Here is a 19,365-nt window from a genome sequence, read left to right as displayed (position 1 = left end):
TATATATATGAAAATCAGCCTCCTGTTCCAACATGATCCAGGTTTTAATTTGGAATGTCGCTTCCGGAAGTGGCATTTTTTCCTCTGGGCTGCACTGAGGCTGCGCAGAGCAGCGAGGTCCACCGCCTGTTCTCTGTGTGTGTCTCCACTGTTGTTGAACGCGAACGGTAACAAGCAGAGATCTACAGTGTTTTAATGCTACACAGAATAAACATCTGCAGTTAAATCAGCCACAGAGGCAGAACAGGAGGAGGAGGAGGAGGAGGAGGAGGAAGGCGAGAGGCAGAGCTGCAGAGGAGAAGGAGAGACACAGAGGAGAAGAGGAGAAGGACCAGGAGAGAAAAAATCGGGACAGTATAATGCCGCAGATTTGACTGAAAAGGTAAGAAAACCCAGCCTGATCCATACTTAGTGCCGATCCCTGAAGTTATCAGTGCCTGAGCGGATCGAGGGTGAGATGTGGGAGGTTAGAGCCTCGGCCGCCGCAGCCTGCAGCTGCTGAATGTAGGTCATTGTGTCTGTGGGCCGAGCCGAACCAAGCCGAGGCAAACCGAGCCGAGCCGGGCCGGGCCGTCCTGCAGCTGCAGCCAGGCCGCAGGCAGGCAGTAGGCAGCAGGCGGTGCAGAGGGAAGGTGGAGGATGAAGCCCTGCAGCAGGACGGACCGGTGCTGCACTGCAGTGACCGGATTCATTCATAGTCTAAACTGCAGCTACTACTACTTCTACCACTGTTACTACGACTGGAAGTGATGGTATGATAGGCTCATAACGTTTGTATATTAAAAAAAAAGTCTGTTGGATTCATTATTTCTGAAACAAAGTCTAACGGAACAAAAATGTTTTGCAACAGCAGAAGAATACAGCTCTGCCTCTTGGTTGTGAGTGTTTCTCAAGAACAAAAATACTCATCGCTAGAATCACAACACATCAAGTTAAACTTTGGGGCAAACAATTCCATTTATTTATTTATTTTAAAAATACTCTAGCAGGTCTTTTTCATTAGGGCTGTGTGGGTGTGGTTTGTTCAGATGTGATTAACAACAGTCCACTATTTGATTCTTATTGCACTTATGTGGGTCAGGATGGGACTCACAATGAAAACAAGCGCCTACAAACACGCAGCGAGATGGAAAATAATTCTAAAGGAGTGTTTCAGCGTTTTGGGAAATAACGCTCATTCACTTTGTCGCTGAAAGTTACATGAGAAGAGTGGTATCGCTCCAACGTCAGCTGTTGTGGAATATGAAGGTGGAGTCTGGAGCCGAACAGTGAAAACAGTTTGTCTGCTTTTGTCTAAAGGGGCAAAAGGTGAAATCACTTATTAACTGTACAGTGTGTCTTGTAGTTGTAGTTTGTGAGTCCCTGACCTTGGCCAAGAAATAGTCCGACACATAACACCTCTAAAACCAAAGCATGTCTGCACACTGCAGTTTGTGTGAATCTAACAAACAAGACTGGTCCTGGTCAGTGGATGGAACCAGGCTTGCTGTCGCTCTCTTCCCCGAGTCTTTACGCTAAACTAATCTAACCGGCTGCTGGCTATAGCTGAATGTTTAGCATTGACACACGAGAGTGGAATCGATCCTCTGATCTAACCCTCCAGAGCATTGAGTAAGAAATGACACATTATATAAACCGGTGTCTGTCGCTGAATTGTATAACAATGCTAATTCAAACCAGCAAAGTGCAGAGAGAGAGAGAGAGTTAACACAGCCCCAGATGTTGAACCCGTCACAGAGCGGTGCAGAGACACGCTGTCAGACAGAGAACACAGGTGAGCTCCAGTGTCCAAACGAGGGCTGCGGGAGAACCAATTGAACCTTTCGATTGTTGAACTAAAATGACGATCAACTGACAGAAACGTTAACTGACAGATTTTACTGACTAAAGGCTTTAACTGCGTAAACACACTGACAAAACAGACAGCCGAGCACAGGCCGAGCTGCACCACGATCCATTAATCTGGATCTGCTGGGAGAAATGCCAGTTGAGGGAAAATCCCCGCGCTGCCTCTATGATATCCCTATGATCATTTAGGGGAGGGGTGAATGTGTCTGTGTTGCCACAGTGTCTCTGCTGGGTCAGAAACACTGTGGCAACACCGACAGTTCACAGTCGACTTCATCGCCCATGACGGCGATCGCGATTCTGTGTCGACTTCCAATGTGTTCATCATCTGAGCAGTGAGGTTACTGCGCTTCCGTGACATGTTTGACTTCTATCTTTCTGGTATTCTGTAAGGATGCCCGTGTAGTAACAGCACCTCATTCAGAGCTTTGTATTCATTGTCTGATTGAATTGTGACAGACACACAAAGGTGCTGACTAGTGTCTGAGCCTGTTGGCTACAGTCTTTTTTCTTTTCTTTTTGGGGCCTTTCGTGGCTTTATTTGAAGGGACACCTTGAGAGATAGCAGTAAACAGGATGAGAGAGAGGTGGGGATGACATGCAGCAAGGGGCCGCAGGTCGGACTCTAACCCCGGGCCGCTGCAGTGACGGCACAGCCTCTGTACGTGTGACGCACGCTCTGCCAGCTGAGCTCCTGTGGCGCGCCTTGGCCTGAGTCTTTGCCTGTGGACTTGGATTATAGACTATGGGTCAGTGTCTGTGATTGTGGACTATGGCGCACTGTCTACATCAGCGGATTTAAGGTGGAGCTGGTAAACAGTTTTAGGTCCCTTGGAATTACCATCATTGAGAACATATCATGGTCATCACACATCACCACCCGGGTTAAAGAAAGCACAGAAAAGGCTCTCGTGTGGGCTGCTGGGCTTAGGTTTTTTCTTTTTTCTTTTGATTGTGAGGGCATCATAACAGCAGGTGACTTGTACTACAAGAACATATAATTGTTGCTGGATTTGGCGATCTCAGACGACTGGAGTTTAACAGTAGCATGTGTTGGGGATCTCTTCATAGCCAGTTTGGACAGGAGGACCAATCGCATCCACCGAAAACTGTTCCTAAATGCACGCGTGAGCATGTGAATATATTTTTGGGGTTGACTTGAAAGATATGAATCCATCCGTTGTGTGTATGTGCGTCAACAGATGTCCAACGTTAACATGGAAGCGACGACCATCCTCCCCATCCTCAAGAAGAAACTGGCCTTTCTGTCAGGTAACGCACGCACGCACACTCGAGCTGTGACAACACTTGGCTTGCATGTGCTTCCTCGAGGTGTGCGAGGCCTGCGCGTTCTCAGTTTGGTCAGTAATCAGATCTTTGCTGGTTTGTCCAACTTAAGGGGGCAAAGATCGGCGCAGTGGTCTGATCCTGACCATCCCTCTCAGCTCAGACCAGACCAGCATGGAGGAGCTCAGTGCAACACTGGACTACCTGCTCAGCATCCCCAGGTACACACACACACACACACACACACACACACACACACACACACACACACACACACACACAGACGGCGACAGTAGTGATGCTTAGGTATGTGACTGTGTGTATGTGTCGTGTCAGCAGAAGACTGTTTTGTCTCACCTTTATTGCTTTCAGACGTGCTTGGAGTTAACTTGTCTCTGCTGGATCTGTACTTTTTTTTTTTTTTTTTTAAATCTTGGCACCAGTGTGTGAGTCTGAACGTAAAAGGCTTAAAGGATGATTCCTGTCTAGTACAAGTTGACATACAACTGTTATGGCCTCGGCCCAAATATCAGACGAGAGATTTCTTCCATACAAGACTTCAGATTAGTCCTGTCGGGAAAGTTTCCCAGGGGAACGGAGAGTCCTTCTCCTTGACGACTTTTCCCCCGTAGACACTGAAACACTCCCGTTGAAGCATAATGTAAATCCCACATTTGTTTTCCAGCGGCCTACTCTCACTGTCTGCTGTCAGGCTCCTGGAAGACGTCTCAGTGTTTTTCCGCCTGACCGTTTGAGCGCCTCGTCCTCGCGTTTTCTGACAGCGGTAGTTCTGGGCAGCCTGACAGATGATTCGGTCCCTGTTTCGTTTCTGCAGTGAAGATGTTGTCAGATGCTTTCAACCTGTTATCACTCCTCAGGAACTGATCTCCTCCGAAATGCGTTAGACAAGCTGTTTGAAAACTCCTGCAGGTTAAACTGGGCTACATTAAAACATCGAGGCTACAGGCAACCCATCGTTCCACTCTCTCTGAAGGAACGTTGCAGTGGTGTTACACTCTTCGTTCAAAAAGTTGGATCGTTGGACGGTCAAACCAAAAATAGTGCCACAAACAGGGAACTGTATGTAAATGGTGGTGTTCATAGTCTGATTGATGTCTTTGCTCTATCGAATTCTCTCCCTCACAGTGAGAAGTGTAAGGCTCGGGGTTTCACAGTTATCGTGGACGGACGCAAGTCTCAGTGGAACATCGTGAAGACCGTGGTGCTCATGCTGCAGGTACACACTCTATAATACTGATCTCGACGATGACATACATGACTGCGCTACTTTGTCGGGACGATGATGCTAATGTTGCCGTTTCAGAATGTGATTCCAGCCGAGGTGTCGCTGGTCTGTGTGGTCAAACCAGATGAGTTCTGGGATAAGAAGGTGACGCACTTCTGCTTCTGGAAGGAGAAGGACCGCCTGGGCTTCGAGGTGAGTCTCTCGGCTGCAGCTAGCCCGAGTTCAACTTCAAGTTTCCTTTATCCTCACGTATGCTTTCACTGAGCTCCATCGCCTGTGCTGAGAGGGACCTGAAATGATTTTGGAACTGCAGAAGCTTTTGTGGATTTGGGACATTTGTCCGTTACTCGAAAATGACTTTTTTCCGAACATGACGATCACAGAGATCTGTCCAATCTAAGGCCATTTTTCAAGAGAATTCCGGAAATTTCGAGTGTAGAACCTTGTGAGGCTTCTCATCGTCTCTTACAAACTGTGAGAGTGCAGATATGTGTCATTAATATGTTGTCAACCAACTGTGACTATAACTTTTTACTCGTTGCTTGGATCTGGGGGATGACAATGTCGCCGGTCAGTTGGTCTAGAATCAAACCAACCCTATGAACTAGCTTGTACAACTTGTTGTTCCACCTCGGCTACAGAAAAAGTCTTCAGAGCGGCCTCAGAGAAGACAGGATGGAAATGAACAATCCTTATTCTGACAGTTTTTATTCTGATTTTGAAATAACCTCAGAGACGATCTGTGTTCACAGTTTTCGCTCTTGTCGGGACAGTTTGGTCCAAAACAGAAAGAAACACACGAGCACGCACACGCGCATTGACTTGTGCTGTTACCTATTGTCAAACAGAGAGCAAGGCAGCCACTTATGATAACCTTAAGCATCATTAACTATCCTGAGTGCTGCTGGAAATCAGAGCCAAGACCGTGTGTGTGTGTGTGTGTGTGTGTGTGTGTGTGTGTGTGTGTGTGTGTGTGTGGTGTGTGTGCACCTTCTACTCTATTATAACAGATGGTTCTACTGACAGATCCGTAGCCGGTGTGACCCAGATTTCTGCAGCCATGTTGGCTCCACAGTTGTTGCCACGGATACCGGAGTAACTTAAAAGCTGCTCCTTATAGATAATCCTTCGCAGCGAATGGTTAGATGACTTTGTTTATCGAGAGGAGTTATCATTGCGCGCTGAGAGTCGAGGCCGGCCCCGTCGGTGCGCTCAAGGTCACTCCGGCGTCGAAGGAATCGGATCGTGGAACCACGGGGTTCTAACACGAGGAATGACTCGGCTTCAGATTATTAGCAGTCACAATGTTTGCTCAGGTTTCGCAGTTCCTAGACGTGTAATTTGTGAGATAGTTTAAGTACTAGTTTGGGAGAAGTGCTCATCTCCCATCAATCAGTCTTAATACTCACTCACTCTGCGAGCGCACACTCAGCTGCTGGAAGGGAGATTCCAGTGACGGTGTTGAAATGTGACTCATCCGAGCTATGGAGTGTGTGCGTGGATGTCACAGTGGGGTGTGCGTCGTACAGCTGCTTCAAAGCCTGGCCTAACATTTAAATAAATACACACACACACACTGAGTTGAGTCCAGTTTCCCTGACAGCATCTGCTGCAGTGACAACTGGAGGCCAGTCTCGGTGCCAGCTGTCCGACTGTCCAGGTTTAATTGTAAAGCCTCCCATACTAATGCAGCTCGATGTGCCTCACCGAGTGCTGAGACAATATAAAGAAACATGTACAGACAGACACACAGGCATTTCTATCTGGAGGAAGGATCTCAGGCTTGCGGGCTCTTTTGTGAACACGCTCTATCTCCAGATTTAGACGGCGCTCTGGGGAGTCGAAGCAGAGGTTTGTCTTGTGATCTAAGCGCTCTGCGAGGCTGATAACCTGGAGGAAATGCTTGATACTTAAAGTGCGATCAGCGCTGATGTGGATTAAATGTTTTTAAGAAATGGCCCTAAAACAAGCGGACAAAACATTCCCGGCAGAGAGCAGAAGAAACTTGATATATAGAGAAGCTAAAGGCAACTTAAAAATGAATCTCAGTGCGATTATTTAGTGCTGACTGCAGTGACTCCTCACCCTTAAAAAAAAAAAAACTAAGGCTATAATTATGTCTGTTATGCCAAAATGCCCTCGCTCCACTAATAGCAGGGCTGTAGAAGTAATGTGTCTGAGCTGCGTCACGGCTTCATGCACACGTTGGGGCCTAACGTGGCTCCACAACTCCCTCCTATCACATCTCCATTCCTTCTAGCAGGGATGGAAGAGAGAGAGGATGCACGAGTATGAACAAACTGTATGGACTGTAACACAATACTCGCACACTCGCTGGCACAAGAAATTGGGCAGAGAAGTCACTGAACGCATAGCAGCGCATCGGCGGTGGTGTCGATATCTGATTGTAGATCTGTTTTTATTTTAATAACTTCATAACTGTTGTGTCGCTTTCGGCGTGTTGTATCAAATGACAGCCTTATTAATAACGCACAACATTCCAGGTACCCTGAATGTTTAGAAACGATTTAACAACACTTGGCGCCCACAATACTGTTATTCAAATTCTACTAATTATAGATCTTGTGTGGTGTTGTTTTTATCACATTGTTAGTTATTGGTGCTGATAGAACCTGTTTCCTTGAGTTTGTCCTTTGACAATAAACAACAGTGCTGATGTCACAATTTTCACAGCTGAAGTGGATCTTGGTTCAAAGCAGTGTTGTAGTCCAGTTAAAAAAAAACAAAACAATAACCTCAGAACAGGATACACCTGTGGTCCGCCTCCCCTCACTCTCTACTGAGACACATTTAAATGATTTGGAGCGTTCTTGATGAAGGCAGACCTCGTTCAGATTTGGGTCACTGGCTGGAGGGCAGAGAAACGAGGAAAGAAGGACGCTTGATTGGAAGGGAGAAAAGCAACCATGAGCAAAATCTTGAAGTCAGCTTTAAAGTAAACCAGAGTCGGGGCTGGATGATGTAATATTTCGGTCTGTGATGTGACCATATCTGGCTGATCTGTACGCAGCCGTAGCTAATTAACGTTTATTCCGTCCTTCGGCTGACCTGCAGAATGAACCCCTTTGTCACTGTTTCATTAATATGCTCTTTTCATGCCCCCTGTCAGGTGATCCTGGTTTCGGCCAATAAGCTGACTCGCTACATCGAACCCTGTCAGCTGACGGATGATTTTGGAGGAAGTCTGGACTACGACCACAGCGACTGGCTTAACAAGAGACTGGTCACTATTTTTAAATGAGATAAAAATAAATGAAATGCAGTTCACATTTTTGAGGAATTTATAAACGCTTGTTGCCGTGGTAATCCGGCACCACATCTGAACGTGTCCGGGCATCTTTATCATCTGTTGCAGGTTTTTGAGAAGTTCACCAAGGAGTCGACGTCACTGCTGGACGAGCTGTCGATTATCAATGAAAGCGACAAGGGCAGCTCTGTGGACAAGGACAAGTGCGTTCTCACACACGCACGCACGCACACACACACACACACACACACACACACACACACACACACACACACACAAAGTCACGAAGTCTAGCGCTGTGTGTGTGTGTGTCTCCTGCAGGTCAGCTGACTGTGCCCTCCTGCCATCCTTTGACCCCGAGACGGTCCTTCAGACAGGTAAACTCATTACATAAATGTTATTGTACATGTCGGTTTCAAGTCTGAGAGTGATTGAGAAACTTTATCTCCTCTGCAGCTCAACAAGAAGAAGAAATTCATTTAATTTATCTTTGCATCTCAGACGGTGGTGGAGGAAACATTAAGATCTTTTACTTAAGACGATTGTTCAAGTCCTCAGTCTAAATCTTACTTTACTAAAAGTGTTTAAGTGTGATCGTTGTTACGTTATTATACATCATACTATTAGACTGTTATTATTATTGATGCAGTAACATGTAAGATTCATTTAATGTTGTTGTGTTTCATATACTCGTCATGTGTTTTTTTAAAAATCTTCATCAGTGAAGAAACTACTAATTAACATTTCCAGGCATGGTAGACACACTTAAAAAAATTCTGACCCTCCCCTTATCATCTCTGCAGTAAGTGTCATCTCCAGTGCCCGAATGATTTTAAGTCAGTTTAATCTAAAAACTGTGAATGAACTCATTTCACTACGATGATGAGGATTTTCCCCTCGCTGCGCAGAGGGAACGGCTCACAAAGCCATAAAATGACTCAACCCGTTGACTGTGTTCAACTCACTCACTCGCTCGCTCACTGTGTACAGGACTCTCGGTCACGAGCTGTGAGTGCTGCCTGAAAGAATGTAATCAGGCAGCCGAGCAGCTGAACTGAGTTTCCTCGGCAGACTGTCGGTGCTCGCCCTGACCTGGAGGATGTGGGTGGAGGGAAGGAGAGGTCTTAGATAATTAGTCTGCTGCCTCCCAAGACCTGAAGCTAAATAGACACTAAGGATAGATGGATGAATGGGTGGATGTGTGGCTGTGTTCGTTGTACTGCGCTGCCTGAGTGTGTGTGTGTGTGTGTGTGTGTGTGTGTGTGTGTTGAGCGGAGGTGAAAGGAGTCTTTGTTTGTGGTGCCACCCTCCTCGCTCTACCAGCTCCTCTCATAATGTACCGGCATGTAAACAAACACTGACGCATTATTGTTTGTAATGCTTTTATAACAGGCTCTTAAATATCAAACTCTCTCTCTCTCTCTCCCTCCCTCCCTCTGTGTCTGTGTGAAGGTCATGAGCTGCTGTCGGAGCTGCAGCAGCGTCGCTTTAACGGCTCGGAGGGAGGAGGAGGAGGAGGACAGGGAGGTGAGGAGGCAGCTGTCATTTGTCCGGGGTGCACGGACGGATGGGCGGACGGATGAGTGGAGGGGTGTCATCTGTACTGTCATGTGCAAATTTATTCCTGGACTGTTGTTGTTCGAGACTGACTGTTAAAAGCAGACATCGGGATCAGCAATGAGTGTACATACATGCCATTCAGAGATAGATTACATGTATTCCCAGAGAGCTAGACAGTGTGTTAGCAAAGTATGGTACTGGGAGTTGGATGTCCCACAGTAGAGGTGATTCACCAGCGGTCGCAGCTGAGCTGAAGGACAAGCAAGGCCGAGTCAAAGTCTACTATAGTCCAGTGTCACAAAGCATGACTCGGGGTGTACAGAACGGCACCAAAAGCAACCTCAGCAAAACACGCATTAATAACAGAATATTTTATACCTATCGTATGTACAATAAAGCAGTGAGCAGCTTTAGCAAAATATACAAAAAATCTACAGAAGTCCGAAAGCACACGTACAGGAAGAGTCCAGCAGAGTGAACTACTTTTGAAGTAGTTCACTGTGCTGAGCTTGAGGTGATAAGTTCGAGGTCTGCGTTAAAAGTAGAATCCTAAAGTCTGATCTAGCACGATCGAGGAGCCAATGTAATGAATTAAGGACAAAAGAAAGCTATTGCAGTAGTTGCGCTTAGAAGAGGCAAACGCATGAACTAGACAGAGTTGATGTCCTGAATTAAACTGTTGCAGCTACTTCCTGTCAGAAATAAGGAGATGTCCTGGAATGTTACTCCACCAGCCTTCTGCCTGACCTCTGTCTGACGCCTGACCCTCCAGGTCCAGCCTGGTGTCCCATGGAGGAGGAGCTGCTGGCTCAGCCTCAGGTGATGAAGCTGCTGGACTCGCTCCGGGAGCAGTACACCAGATACCAGGAGCTCTGCAGGCAGCGGAACAAACGCACCCAGCTAGACGAGATTCACGCCAAGGTCATGCAGGTAGCACTGACTTTCTTTCTCTCTTTTTTCATTCTTTCTTTTTCTTTCTTTCTTTCTTTCTTTCTTTTTTTCTTTCTTTCTTTCTTTCTTTCTTTCTTTCTTTCTTTCAGTGAGTTTTAGAGGTGCTGGCAGGCAGACAAAGGCTGTCTCCCAGGTGCCAGTTTTTATGCTAATCTAAGAGGCTGCTGGCTTCATACATGTGAGTTAGCAGTCCTCTCATCCTATATTCCTTAGGTAAGAAAATTCATATATTTTCCTGTTTCTATAACAAAGTTCACTGCTCTTCGTCGACCTTCAAACTATTCCTGACTATCAATGTGTGAATACCCTCCTCACACTCACAACCTCTCTGTACTCATTGTCCTGCTACATTGTCGGCCTCCTTCAGTCTCCTGCCCTGATTCTATTATCGTCAAGGCTTTGACCATCAGAAACGGTGTCAGTAGAGCCCTTCAGTAGAAAGTAGACTCTTCTTTGGTTAGTGGGGTTCCTGTAGCCGCCGGGGTTGATGGGTAATACACTGTCTTGGAGAAGAGCCTGGGGTTTCCATAGTAACCAGAACATGTCGGTCGCTAGCCCGGAGGATTGGAGGTGGGGGGTTGGCCTAGTTCTGGATCGAACTGTGTCTGCTTGTGTTTGTGTGTGTGTGTGTGTGTGTGTGAGCTCTTTTAGGCACCACTGACCTCATAAATACAATTAGATTATGATACTGACACATACACACATCTGGAGAGACGTTTCCAGATGTTCATGCACAGCACTGTAGTGTACTGTGGACATTTTTAAACTTCATCTCATCACAAAATCAAGATCACGGCATGATTTGTAATAGACAAACATACAGACAGCCTTGTCAACTGAGTTTGATGGAAGAGGTAATTCATATTGTATAAAAATAAGCGTCCACAAACATTATGTCCCAATTCTTATTTTTGACTTTATCAGTCAATCTCAAACTCCAGACATGATCCAAGAGGCTATCATAGTGCCGTCCTGTTCACCCTGGGAATCCCTGGTCGTATTGGTGCCAAGGAAAGACACTCTGTGTGGCACTCTGCTGATTCCACACATGAAGCACGTTTCATGGCGTCATCATGGTTGTCTCAGATTGGACTGGAGACTTCACATTCTGAACAAGCAACTGTTAAAAACCTGGGACACGGAGTTCGAAAAAGATGCAGGCACTGACTGGGAAGAGCCTAGCCTAACTTTAACATGTTAATATGTGTGTTCTTCAAGCATATCAAAGAAAATATGAGTGAATAAAAGAAAGTTAAGTTATTTCAAAACAAAATATATAAGACAGAATCATCCATAGTGAGTGAAATGGGACTGTTAGAGCCTCGGAGCCTCTGCTGGTGACTGAGCTGCACTGCAGCACGGAGACTTGAGGAGACGGACAGAAATCATCACAACGTTTCACCCGGTCGGCCTTGTCACTGCAGACATTTTGACAAGTCACAGTGGAAGAAAACAGGCATACATAGTAACATGAACGGTGGCTGAATTAATTCTTGTCCCTCTTTTGAACTGATGATTTAAGCGAGAGACTTTAATGTCCATCTTGTAGCAGTCTCATTAAACAATACTATACTATACATGAAGAAGGATGCAGAGTCAATGAGTGAAAGCAGCTTGGGGCAGTCTCCTCCTAACTAATCAGAGTGTGACGACGCTGTTTTGTGAAGGTTTAAGTGTGGTGGGCAGTGGCACCCAGATCCATCTGCAAACCTCATCCAGATAAACTGTCGGCCAGAAACTCTGGTCTGTTGAGACTTCTTTGTTGGCCTCGTTCTGTCGAGTCGAGGGTGAATTGAGTGCATTCCGCAACCTAGTTGAGTGACCATCAAAAGTCACCATTCAACTAGGCCACCTGCATCAGGGCTGGGCTTATTTGTGCCAGAGTTTTGCTTGCCTTTCAAACGCTTGGCACCTGCAGACTTCTTTAGGTTTGACTTAACTGAACCCTTTGATACCTCGAGTCCTCCGTACTCCTTCAGTTCATCTGATTTCATTTCATTAGGGGCTGAAAAGCTGGATTTTATTATCTGTGGCATTATTTTGTTATCCACCGAAGAGGCATTTATTGATTATTATCACAGCATTGGTGACTGTTGGCATTCCCTATAAATATATGTATTTTTCGTTTGTTTTTGGTGTAACTTGGTGTAAGTTGGCAGGCCATTTTCCTGCCACGACTGCCACAATTTTCAACTTAAGTTCACATTGTTTATAGAGAAATGACCTGGACTTTCACGTCTAGCACCAGCACTTCTCACTTTTCCCTCTAAAGGAGATCACGCAGTTTGTGTTGTTTCTCTCTCTCTGTCGCTCAGGTGGTCACCTGGCTGCAGGGGCCAGGTTCAGAGCTGTTGAAGACCCAGCAGGAGATCGGAGACTCGATTCGAGCGGCTCAGGCCTTGCAGCAGAAACACGAGGAGATCGAGAGCCAGCACAGTGTAATGCAACCCGCTGAACACACACACACACCACACACACTCTCACACACACACACACACACACACACACACACACACACACACACACACACACACACTGACTGTAAAAAGGTCAGAAGCTTATAGAAACAAATTAATGCATTTCACATGACACTCGTGTTTTCGAGTGTGTGTTTTCTGTCAGTGTTCTATGGCGAACACTCCATTGTGCACTGTTTGTTGATGTTAGTACTCTGGCAAATCTGTGTGTGTCTACAGGAGTGGTTTGCGGTGTACGTGGAGTTGAACCAGCAGATCGCTGCCTTGCTCAGTGCCGGGGAGGAGGAGGAAGTGGTGGAGCTGAAGGCGCTGCAGCAGCAGCTGAGCGACGTGTGCTACAGACAGGCGTCTCAGCTGGAGGGCCGACAGAATGTTCTGCAGGCGGCGCAGGGCTTCCACAGCTCCACACAGGAGGTAACACACACACACACACACACGCACACACACGCACACACACACACACACACGCACCCACACACACACACACACGTACACATACACACTGTATCACATGCTGTTAATGCCTGATGGTCAGACTGGAAATCAGACTTCAGTGTGTCAGAGGCAGGAAAATAAGAAGTGTAAAAATGTATGTGATCTATTCTGAACAATTAATACTCTGTGTCCGCCCCTGCAGTTGTCCCAGCAGTTGGATGGTCTGCTGGGCATGCTCTGTGCTGACGTGGCTCCAGCTGACGGAGCTTCAATTCAACAAAACCTCAAACTCTTGGAGGAGAAGCTGCAGACTGTTGGTCCGTGCTCGAAATGAGAAATCATGTTGTTTTTTCTCTTCAATAGTATTGTTAAGTGACAAGTGTACTAGAGTTCCTCTGTGACATTAACCGTCTCCCCTCCACGCAGAGGCAGGCCTAACGTCTCTGCGCCAGAAGGGGGGAATGTTGCTGGAGCAGATGTGCAACCAGCCGTCCTGGTCTCCGGAGGAAACTGAGATTCCAGCTGGAGAGCAGCAGGACAACATCCAGCACATCCAGGCTGTGATGGAGGAGATGCAGCTCCGCAAGCAGAGGTGACTTAGTGACAGAGTTTAGCATGGAGCCACTTGAGCTTTATTTATCCAATCTCTCACAAGGTGGCGTGTGATACTGAGGTTCAAGATGAAATAAGTGTCTACTTGTGACAAATAGTAATCATGTTTGTACAGAACTTTTTATACTTAATTTTAAAGTAAGACCAAAAGCTTGGAACAGCAACAATGCCTTTGTGTCTGTATCTTTCTCCCTGCAGAGTCTCAATCATCACTTACTGGGTCACTCTCATTCTTCCAAAGAACTGTAATTATTTTTCTTAAGTTTCTACTTGAGCAAACTTAAAAAAAGAAGAAGTTAATTACAGTACTAAAGTACGGAACATGCAATATGTCTGAGTATAACACTAGTGCAGACATTTTCCTTCATATCTGTTGCTTCCAACAAAGTCAAAGATGCTGATGTCACTCAGAGTGAAATGCATCACCGGGCGGTAGGAGGTGCTGGTCAGGAGGTAGAGCGATCGTCCAGTTTAGGAAGGTGGCTGGTTTGAATCCCTGGCTCTTCCGACTGCATGTTGAAGTATCCTTGAGCAAACACTGAAACCCCAAATTGCTCCAAGTTGCTCCAGCATCGTTATGTGGATGTGTGTGACAAGTGTTGTAATGTGCTTTGAGCGGTCAGCAGACTGGAAAAGCACTATAGAAATGCATGTCCGTTTACCCACTACCAGTCTATAACCACTGGTCAAATTTCATCCAATGTCCTGCTCCCCAGAGGATGAACCGCCCCCATTAATGAACCCATGTACTTTCCTTTATCGCCTCCTTGTTTTGTTTCTTTTGCTTCACTACCCAGATTGTTGTTTATTATGTCATAAACAGCCTCTAGGGCAGCCATTCCCAAACTTATGAATGATGCAGCCCAATTCTAACTCGGATACACACACAAGACTAAGATAAAGTATGTCCCTAGTTTTTTTATTATTAGTATTTTTTTTTATTTCAAAAATAGCATTCTATGTAAACACAGGCCTAAGGCAGTGCAGTGTAAATTAATAATGCATCCACATACACATAACAGTGTCTTTCAACACATGAAATTATTTCACGACATTGACATGATGTAAGTTCCAATATCGACATGAGGTCTCTTCCCTCGTCAAATAAAATGTTGTCTTCCTGTCAGAATTGTGTTTTCTTGCGTTGCCACCCAGCAGCGGTGAACATTGAGCTTGGTAGATGGCACATGTATCATTTATTTATTTATTTATTATTAATGAACCAGCGGCCCCAGACCACACTTCACTGAAGAAAACGGGTAAACAGGAATACATAATAACAGTCGTGATGCTTCCGTCCCTTGGGGCACTGCCCCAGGGGAAGGAAAAACGACAACATGACAAACGACAACATGACACAGCAGTCAAAAAAAGAAGATATACAGGTACATCTCAAAAAAACCTTTGCAGGTGTTTTGAGTTAATTAGCTGATTAGGGTGTGACACCATGAGTCTACAATATTGAACCTTTTCAAAATATTCTAATTTTCTGAGACATTATCTGTAAGCCATAATCATCAAAATGCCAAGAAATAAAGGCTGGAAATATTTCACTCTATGTGTAACAAATCTATATAACACATTGGTTTCAACTTCTGAAATGAGTGACAAAAAATATTGAACTTTTTCATTATATTCAAATTTTTTGAGATGTACCTGTACACCAAATCTGTCAAAAAAGGTATTGGATTAGCATTAATGACTGTGTGTGTGTGTGTGCGTGTTGCAGGTGTGAGGATATGGTTGATGTGAGGAGGCTGAAGATGCTTCAGATGGTCCAACTGTTCAAATGTGAAGAAGACGCTCTACAGGTACAAAACAACAACAACAAAACACACACACACACACACACACACACACACACACACACACACACACACATACTCACACAACAAAAGCTTTTACTATTAATGAGATGCTAATCCGTGTGTGTGTGTGTGTTCAGGCAGTAGAATGGCTCAGCGAGCTGTTGGACGCCCTGTTGAAGACTCACGTCAGACTGGGCGACGACACCCAGGAGACCAGGACCATGTTGGACAAACACAGGAAGTTTGTGGATGTTGCTCAGGTGAGATTTGATCTGATGTTGAAGTGAAAATATCGATGAGAGCTGCTTCGAATAGCAGTTTTCATCCACAATCGACAATAAACAATATTGATATAAGTGCTTCTGATATATTGCCTGAATAAAGAATGGAAGAAATGTCAACATTTATTATAGAAATGAACCTTTTGGGACAAAGCGTAAAAGTGCTTCATCCCGTGGCAAAGACCATATTTAATGTAGAAATCATTCAATGTTTTATGTAGTAACTAAATTGGTCATGAGATGAGATGCCGTGGGATTTGTCTGCTTCAGCTCAGCTGGTAACAATAACGCCTCTGTGCTATGCTAGCACCAAAACATCAATTCAGCCCTCACAGCCCCCTCCCCCTCCCCATGTCGAGATCCGCTGCTCCACACAGACCGTCTGACTGTAACGTTACAAAACTATCAAAACTGAAGCATTTTTACTGTTTTTCACTTCGCTAAAAGCTAACACCAACATGCTAACATGGACACAATGACTATGCCAACAAGTTCACATTTAGCAGATACAGTATGTTCACTATCTTATTTCAGACTGTTATTGGAATGAACATAATTGCACAGGTATTGAGTAGTGAACAAATCAGACAAATGATAATCTTGACCTGATGATGGCACAAGAGGAAAAGATGACCACCAAAGAAATTACAATTCAAAGTTGAAAACTATCAGCTCTAAGAGACAGAAGAGGACGATCGTTCTGAAAACAAAACACCAACACACAGACAGTAACAGTTTGCCATGCCATCCTGCCTTCTCCCCTGTCCTTCCCCTCAGAGCACCTATGACTACGGCCGTCAGCTGCTGCAGGCGACCGTCGTCCTCTGTCAGTCCCTGCGCTGTACAACGCGCTCGTCTGGAGACACTCTGCCCCGACTCAACCGGGTCTGGAAACAATTCACCGTCAGCACCGAGGAGAGACAACAGAGACTGGAGCTGGCTCTGAGCTTCCACACCGCCGCCGAAAAGGTGACCCAGGATTAGAGAGAAAGACCTTACTGTGCTGTTATTATATCATTATTAGTTAGTTCCAGCAGCAGCGCGTGTGGATGAGCTAACTAGATGTTCATCTATGCATTAGCAGGCCGATATCACGAAGAAATGAAAAAACGATGGCACACCGTTGCAGCCATGTGGATGTAGAAATTATAAATGTACGTGTTTTTACTGTGTTCCAGGTGTTACAACAGGAATGTGTGGACATGGAGTCTTTGGATGATGTCGACTCCACAGGAAAGGTTCTGCTGGACAGACTGACCATGCCTGTTATCTTCCCTGATGGGTATGTAAACACACAAACACACACACACACGCACACACACACACGTGTAAGTGTGTCTTTCTTCTGTTTGGTGCTGCACAGCTTGTGAGTGCACAGTGAGTTTCAGGACTTCATAACTAAACACAGCTGCTCCCAAAAACAAGAGCGGTGAGGTTGAACCGAAACAGTAAATGCAGGGGTCGTAAAACCAGGACAATGATTTCAAGCAGAGCGCCGTGGTAGCTGAATGATTCGATCTATTGTTACAAAAATACTGACCAAATTGTTCTTATTTAAAGTCCGATGATTGTTTTTTTTGTCCCCATATGGTTGCTGGGTCCCTGAGTGTCCTATAATACAATCTCCTAACTTGAATTATTGTTTTGCAGGAGCGAGCAGTACTTCGGGAGCCCTAGTGAAACGGCGGCAGCGGCGGAGGGTGTCAGAGAGCGCCTGCTGCTGGTGGAGGAGCGTCGGCTACAGCTGCAGGAGGCGAGACTTGATAATGAGGAGGAGGAGGAGGAGGGGAGGGTGCTAAATGGGCAGGATGGACGGCTAGACGTGATTGGAGAGGAACTGAGCGAGAAAGAGGAGCAGGAGGAGGAGGAGGAGGAGGAGGAGGAGGAGGCAGAGGCAGAGGAGGCAAGGCAACAGGATGAAGACTTAGAGAGGGCTACGCAGGACTGCTAATGGATCGCCGACGACGTAAAACCAAGCAGCCTTAATGAAGCTCGTCGGTGAAGGGCTGCTGATCAATTTCTGCCGAAACCTCTGCTTTGTTCTCCCCGAGCCAGGAAACCTATCGATCGGTTGCTTCTGTCCCTCTGCAGCAGTAGCTTATTCTTACTGATGGCCATTCTTTATATGAAGACTACATTTCCCATCAGCCTTACTGCTACTAAAGCAGAAGCTGTGACAGCTTAACCACCACCTGCTCCTGAAGAACAGCGCCCTCCAACTGTTGCCGTTGAGTGATTCAGCAGATACACGTGGCCCACTGGATCAATGTAACATACTGGAAATATTTACTGGAATTATTCATATTCACGTCTGTGGATGCTCCGATGATGACCATCAACTGTAAAATAATCAGATGGATAAGAATACTCTTAATCTACGCCTAACACCACCTCAATGTTCCCAGCATGCCACTCGTTCACCTAAGTGGGCGGAGCTGGTGCTAACATGGTTACCAAGGTTTGTGTGTGTGTGTGTGTGTGTGTGCCTCCTGACTTTCCATGAGATTTTGCTTTTTGGTCATGTTATTTCAACTCCTCCGGAGTCCTCGGCAGCTCTCACACACTCAGTGCTTTGTTTGTCCTGCTTTTTACAAAGAGGTTGTGAAAGAAGAATCCTGGGGCGCACCAACGCAGTTTGCTGGTGGCAAATACAGGTGAAGAAATCAAAGAGAAATGTGAGCAAAACATGTAATATGATCTCGAGAGCGCGAGGTGAAGGTCCAGTGTGTAGGACTTGGTTGCAGATTGCAACCAACTGAAGAGCCACCGCCTCACTCTTCCCTGTGGTGACCTCCAGATAAAGTGAAAAAAATAAAAAAATTGCCCTTCTAGAGCCATTGTTGGGTTTGTCCATTCTGGGATGCTGTAGATTCAATGTGGTTCAACATGGCGGACTCCGTAAAAGAGGCCCCGCTCCCTCTGTTGATATCAAGGCTTATTTTAAAGCTTAGTTCCAGGTAAATTTACACTTTTAGAAACACAAGATTGGATATTATCTTTCATTTCTGCCAAAATGTTACACACTGGAACTTAATGTAACACGACAGCATGAATTATCAGATTCTTAATTGCTTTTTGATAGGTACGGAGACTTGAAGTCAATACAGTTGTAACATAAATGCATCCATGATGCAGACATCTTCCAACGCCCCAGAGGCTCCAACCACTTTGCTGCTCATAAGAAACCCCTCTGCCTTCGTGATAGAAATCAAACCTGCGCCGCTTGCCCTCATCCAAACTAACCACGGGGGCTGAGGTGATCTCTGACAGCATTCCAGTGTGCAGACTGGGCGCACTAAGACTGGTGATCGCATTCTGACGTGGGAACATGAGAACAGGACAGATTCCTTTTCTATTTATTCCACCTTTTTTTAGCAAACCTTGATGATGGTTGGTGTTTTTGACCAATAACTGCTGCTGTAAGTAAAACCGCTAATTGCTGCGCCTTGCCCTCTGTCCTCTTCATCCGATGACATACATTGTGCAATGACATCAGTATGACATCATCCTCTAAATAAAGAAGCATTTTGAAGTTGCCGTCCTGAAGCATTTTTTTTTAAGTCTGCTTTTTCCTTTATTAAACAACAGAAAG

General features: G+C 45.6%; 1 protein-coding gene across 1 annotated transcript; it reads left to right on the top strand.

Moving 5' to 3' along the window:
- The first annotated feature begins 94 nt into the window (after nt 1–94).
- sestd1 (SEC14 and spectrin domains 1) lies at nt 95–19,310 on the top strand. The gene is made up of 19 exons (XM_030428608.1): nt 95–382; nt 3,051–3,120; nt 3,248–3,356; nt 4,282–4,372; nt 4,460–4,573; nt 7,512–7,625; nt 7,758–7,852; nt 7,971–8,026; nt 9,102–9,176; nt 9,982–10,139; nt 12,476–12,598; nt 12,857–13,051; nt 13,275–13,389; nt 13,499–13,664; nt 15,414–15,495; nt 15,630–15,752; nt 16,551–16,742; nt 16,952–17,055; nt 17,424–19,310. The coding sequence occupies exons 2-19, from the start codon at nt 3,051–3,053 to the stop codon at nt 17,722–17,724; spliced, it is 2,283 nt and encodes a 760-aa protein (XP_030284468.1). The 5' UTR covers nt 95–382; the 3' UTR covers nt 17,725–19,310.
- Nucleotides 19,311–19,365: the final 55 nt, after the last annotated feature.

The sequence above is a fragment of the Sparus aurata genome, chromosome 9 (assembly GCF_900880675.1).
Source record: "Sparus aurata chromosome 9, fSpaAur1.1, whole genome shotgun sequence".
Taxonomy (NCBI): domain Eukaryota; kingdom Metazoa; phylum Chordata; class Actinopteri; order Spariformes; family Sparidae; genus Sparus; species Sparus aurata.
The sequence above is the reverse complement of the archived record's forward strand: the minus strand, read 5'-3'. Positions and strand labels throughout refer to the sequence as shown.